The sequence below is a fragment of the Trachurus japonicus genome, chromosome 15 (assembly GCF_045865225.1).
Source record: "Trachurus japonicus isolate A0001 chromosome 15, Traja_1.0".
Lineage (NCBI taxonomy): Eukaryota > Metazoa > Chordata > Actinopteri > Carangiformes > Carangidae > Trachurus > Trachurus japonicus.
The window spans coordinates 23,872,771-23,878,912 of NC_140921.1; the positions used below are offsets into that span (position 1 = coordinate 23,872,771).

The 6,142-nt window shown below is 47.0% G+C and overlaps 1 protein-coding gene across 1 annotated transcript in view; it reads right to left on the bottom strand.

Annotated features, from left to right (window-relative positions):
- Positions 1-4,522, bottom strand: part of ptk7b (protein tyrosine kinase 7b) — an 80,099-nt gene extending 75,577 nt beyond the window's left edge. Inside the window, exons 1-2 of the mRNA XM_085800641.1 lie at positions 4,253-4,522; positions 3,948-4,120 (exon numbers count right to left, since the gene is read on the bottom strand). Of these exons, the coding sequence (XP_085656767.1) occupies positions 3,948-4,068 (121 nt within the window). The 5' untranslated portion in view covers positions 4,069-4,120; positions 4,253-4,522. The remainder of the gene's footprint in view (positions 1-3,947; positions 4,121-4,252) is intronic.
- Between the last annotated feature and the right edge of the window lie 1,620 nt (positions 4,523-6,142).

Below are 6,142 nucleotides of genomic sequence, written 5' to 3' on the forward strand. Positions count from 1 at the left end.
GCTGTTAACAAGACTCCTCTGCTGATCTCGGAGTGATCATTTCTTACAGCATGTTTACATCCAGTCTGGATGTGGTCCAGAGGAAAATTCTGATCAACTCTTAAAGTTGATCATTCACCGGATCAACCGACAACAACCTGACTTTACTCCGAAAGTTTTCAGTTTAGCTGCCACAGCCCGTCCTCCGACCGGCCCACGTTCACACCGTGATAAGCATCAGTCACCGCGGGGAGACGGGCTGGACCCTCCGCTAGTCCGCTCACACACCGAGGGATCACACACACACACACACACACACACACACACACACACACACACACCACACACACACACACACACACACACACACACAACACACACACACACACACACACACACACACACACACACACACACACACACACTCACACACACACACACACACACACACTCACACACACACACACACACACACACACACACACACACACACACACACACACACACACAGCAGCGATCTGATGACAATGGTATTAATGTAATAGCGCCCATCACCAATAAATAAGAAGGGAAGATCTCTGATCTCATCCTCCACACACCCAGCCCTCAGCAGAAGACTATTCAAACAATATGTCTTACCTTTACAACAGGTGTCCAACACAGTCAGCAGCAGCAGTCATTCCAGCTCCAGCTGTTTAATAATCCACCGATATTCCCGTTTACATGGCGTTCCTCATCTATGGCAGCCAGCGCGGTGCTTCATTCATTTACATTGTGTGGGAAAAAAAAAAAAAATTTGCGGCGGCAGCAGCCGTTGTTTCTGATCAAACCGGGTCTGTGTTGTCCGGTTCCACCGCGTTGTTTACTCCCGGTGCAACGTTACTTCCACACGGACACGGTCCGCGCGGCTCGGACGCGGTGTGTCGGACTGTCTGGAGTCTGGACCGTGGTCTGGACTCGGTACCAGCAGCAGGGAGGCTTCAGTGTCTCCTCTGTCAGCCTCTCCTGTCAGGAGCTGAAGCTAAAGCTAAAGCTAACGTTAGCTAAAACTTTTTTTTCCCACACAATGTAAATGAATGAAGCACCGCGCTGGCTGCCATAGATGAGGAACGCCATGTAAACGGGAATATCGGTGGATTATTAAACAGCTGGAGCTGGATGACTGCTGCTGCTGACTGTGTTGGACACCTGTTGTAAAGGTAAGACATATTGTTTGAATAGTCTTCTGCTGAGGGCTGGGTGTGTGGAGGATGAGATCAGAGATCTTCCCTTCTTATTTATTGGTGATGGGCGCTATTACATTAATACCATTGTCATCAGATCGCTGCTGTGTGTGTGTGTGTGTGTGTGTGTGTGGGGGTGATCCCTCGGTGTGTGAGCGGACTAGCGGAGGGTCCAGCCCGTCTCCCCGCGGTGACTGATGCTTATCACGGTGTGATTACGTGGGCCGGTCGGGGGAGGACGGGCTGTGGCAGCTAGTAGTAGTGACGTCAGGTTGTTGTCGGTTGATCCGGTGAATGATCAACTTTAAGAGTTGATCAGAATTTTCCTCTGGACCACATCCAGACTGGATGTAAACATGCTGTAAGAAATGATCACTCCGAGATCAGCAGAGGAGTCTTGTTAACAGCTCCGCTGCTGCGGAGGCTCATTTAGCGGCAGTTAATGAAAAAAAGAGGGTTTTTTTCTAGTTTTTAACACTGTAAAACTAGTTCACAGAAGGAGCAACACAGTAGAGGTCTCCTCTGTGTCTGTTCTAATCCAGTGCCTCCACAGTTTCATGTTTTACCGTCTCTGTCTGTAGCTATGTCCTTCACTTTCACTGTCTGTGGCTGTCAGCCAGCGGAGGCAACCAACACCGTGACGTCACGGACAGTCGAACGACAAGATGGCGGCGCACTAGCTAAAAAATGCAATTTTCAACTCGCATTTTCTCCTAAATGCTTGTGTTTCATGTGTTAGTTTGTCTAAGTTTAAGCACACTGGAAATACATTTAATGAATTATGTTAAATTGGCTGGCTGCTTCACCTCCACTTTAAACATTTCACATCCATCCCAGCACCTTGGCAATAAGCCCGGTCATTTCTTCTCCACACAAATACCTCAGGAATCATGTCGGCCCTTGATGAAGCAGAGGGGAAAAAGGGAAAGAAGGGTGAAAGCAATAGGAGGGGCGTGATGGGAGAGATGCTGCATTCAAATTATGGACATTAACTCCATAAGTGGCTTTCATCTGCTGCTCTGAGAGCTGCTTCACAGTCAGCACATCGCTGGTGAGCTACAAATAGAAACCAGATCAAGAGAGTGGAACAGCAAAACAGGGCGATTATTGTCAAGTACAAAAACATATATGGGTAAATATTTGACCACAGCGCTCAGATTGGACAAACCCTGCAGAAACATGGCGTGTTTGGTGTGGAGTTCTTCATGTGGGCACAAAGCCACAATAAAAACAGCGTCTCACTTACCGCCATTTTTGGCCTTTGCGGTGCTTTCACATATTCAGTGAGCCTATTTTTCCTTTTTCAAAAATAGGACGGTTTTCTAAAGCTGGCTAAAAACACCAGGCAGTCATGACATTACCTGGCTCGCCTCGATTCATGCATCTTATAAACACAAACCCATAGCAGCCTCCGGTCTCCCCTGCTGCTCGCACACAGAGGCAACATTCATCCCAAAGTGGGCACCATGAGGGGACTGAGGGGGGGCGGGTGGGCAGCAGCAGCAGACACACTTCAACTTAAAGGAATGTTTCAGCCACTTTGACTATCATGGTTGTGTTGAAGGCTCAGGCACAACACGATCTGTGCTCGTCTACGTTTCGGTGATCAGATAAAAGTGAGTGAGTTGTGACATGATGAGCGGCGGCTTAATGAGCCTGATCGTTTGCAGGATAACGGCATTCCTCGCACAAACTAGGAAGGACCCTCTCTCCCGGCTGTCCCCTCACTCTGCAGCCGAGGTGATGAACTTTAACAGGCTTCCACAATGTGTTAATTTTTCTTCTCGCCCCCCTCCCTCCCTCCCCAAGCTCTTCTCTTCTGGGGTGACACTCAGGCAGAGGCAGCAGCATTGCTCTTCACCAGCCGTGCATATGAATGGCACCCCACCATAAAAGCACTTGGAGCCGGGGCTCAGACAGGCAGCTCAAACATGCAAACAGAGTTATGAATATGATAATCAAAAATGGCGTATCCAATGTGTTGTGTGAAGATGGTAGTATACTCCTGGGAATACATAATGACAGAGCAAGGCTCCCTTCAGTGATGGAACCTGCTATCATCCTCCCATTCCCCTGCTCCACATGAGACATTTAATTAATGTGTCACTGGAGTAATATGCAAACAGGAATGTTGTTGCGTGGAGTAAAACTGTGCAATTTTGTATTAAGCTGATTTTTTTTTTTACACACTCGGAGCTGCCCTCTTTTCTCCTGTGAAATTTCATATTAAAGAATATGGATGAAATCATCTGCCATTTTGACGGCAGAGAGCTGGTTTTACCCCCCAAAAATGCAGTTGTTGCCCCCGCCCTCTCCAAAAACAAGGGGGGTAAATGGGGGATGGGAGGGAGGGGGTGGGTGCCCCCTTCCCCCCAGTGACCCCCAAACAAAATGTACTTTAAAATTCCTCCATAGTGATAAACTTCACAGAAAGTGTTCCTCTGAGGCGGTGAATGAGAGAAAAGCGGGTGCAGACACAACTTTCACCCTCGGTCGTGTTTCTCTTGTTTCTGTTTTCTCAGAGCAGCAGCAGCAGCAGCAGCAGCAGCGGACTAACTTGAACCAGCCACAGCACAAAAAAAAAAAAAAAATCCCATTGAAAAGCATGGAGGTCAATGTCGGGGTCCGCGTTAGTCACTGGTCTGAGTTCAGCCTTTTCTTCTATTACAGCACCGAGTGAATGATATAAAGTGAGGTTTGTGTGCAGTGTGAGTGTGAAAGGTACAGTAGTAGTTTGTTACCAACCTTGGAAGCAGATAATACTGACGGCCAACATCGTATCCACCGGTGTTTTTCTCCTGCTAATCACCGCGGGGTTCCTCCTGCCTGCCCTCCGCCGGCTCTCGCTCTCTCCTGGTACATCCATGACCGTCCGGCTGCTCCGCGGCTCCGCGGCTCCCCGCTCTCTTCTCCGGCGGCTACGGGAGAGCCGTAAAGGCGAAAAAAGGGAGCGTCAAAGAGGTCCGTGCGTCACCGTGTGCGCACAGGTAAACTAGCCCCGTTACCTGCGCAGGTCCCCGGGGAGGCGAAGCCAAGACGGCCTTGCTCACCTGGTCGTTTTGGGACACTAGCGAGAACAAGGCAGAAACATGTGGGACGGACGGTTCGCTTTAGAAAGGCCGGCGGGACAAACGACTTAACGAAGTCCAGACTGAGAGGCACCGCCGAAAGTTTGCAGCGAAGTTTAAACTTCCAGGTGGCTCACGGAGCGGAGGTGAGCTGTGAATCCAGGCCGCGCTGGGTCATTACAACCCGGTCTGTGTAGCCGCCGTCCGCCTGCGTCCAGATCTGCCGTCCGCCGGGCCAGTTCAGTGCTCAACAAGAGGGAGTTTCGCTCCGCGGTGTTTCCAAGTTGGCTTCCTCCCACCAGCCTGTGTGATTTTTTTTTTTTTTTTTTTACACCAGCGTCAAGTGAAGCAACACATAAGAGTCGGTTCCGGTGTGGACTTTCAAAATAAATGTTTTTCTTTTCTTTTTTTTCTTTTTACGTCAAGTGTTGATTTCTATTATTTTTAAGCAACAATTAGGCTTAATTCCGAAGAAGATAAACATTTCATCTATTTTTGTGTGTGAAAATAACATGAGAAAACGAAAACACACATTTTGCAGGAAGAAACATTGGAGCTATAGCTTTCTGAAATAGCCTACTTTTACTTTTTTTTTTATAGTGTAGGCTAGTATAATTACAGTAAAATAGTAAATATATTTTTCACACGTTAATGTTTGCCCCATTGATTATTTTAGTGTGTAGAAATTTGAGTCCTTAATGAGAAAATTGGTTTTAATTTATTTTATTTTCTAAAAATCATATTGTCATGTCGACTTGGTTGCAGTCAAGACACCAATCTCCTGACATTTCCATTACTAATTCGGAGAACAAGGACATTTTATTTTGAAATAAAAACACCACACATCCTGTATCAATACGCGTATCCCTGCGCGCTTGACGTAGACTATATTCCCTCTTTTCCCTAGTGCCGCTTCCGGTGCCCGTACCTGACCCGGGATAAGAGATACAACACTGCGACCCCCTGGTTCAACCGGATTACTGTTTCCTTCCATTGCAACAATGCAGTTCACTCAGGACGTACAAATAATACCCCCATAAAAATAATGATATTGATAAAAGCACCATCTGGATTTTCATAAATGCATCACTATATAAAATAAGTGCAAATCACCTGGAAAAGAAAAAATCTATGGCCAGTCCACAATAACTGAAGTTATTTAATATTAAAAATAGTTTTCCCACTAATTTGCTAAGCATGGACATAATATACAACAATATTTGATGAAATCCCTCTGTGATTAATGTAAAGTCATGTTTTGGGAAAAGTGCTAATCATAATATTCTCATGTCACAGTTAAGCCAGCAGGAACGTACACATTCACATTCTTTACATTCAAGTGTTTGACAGGTAACTAATGACGCCAGCTCAGTGTCCTGGCCCTGTAAATTCACATTCTCAGCACCAGGGGACAACCCTTGTTGGCACAACTGGTAGCACTGCTGTGTCTGGGACTGGTGCCATGCTGCTGGTCCAGCTGGCACCTGGGCGACTGTGGCTGATAGTAACATGCAGTCAACCAGACTGAGAGATTAAAGGGTCAAAAGCAGTGTTAGTGGATGTTTTGAAGGGGCCACGGTAGTAGAATTAAATTAATGTTTGACAGCTACTTGCCTCATTCTCAGTGAATCGCTGATTTATGAGGAACAGGAGTGTTTCAGCAGGAGGCAGCAGCTACAGCTCACACACTTGAAAGTGTCTGAGTGCACAGCGTCGACTTTCCTTGCTCTAATGAACCCAGCTACTCTGACTTGCTGTTTGCTTCCAAGACAGCGGAGAGAAGCAGCTAAACCGCGCTCAGTAGAACAAAGGCCAAACCAGGGATGGGTTTATTCAAAGTGCTGAAGAGTTTCTAAAAGGGTTGGGGCTCCA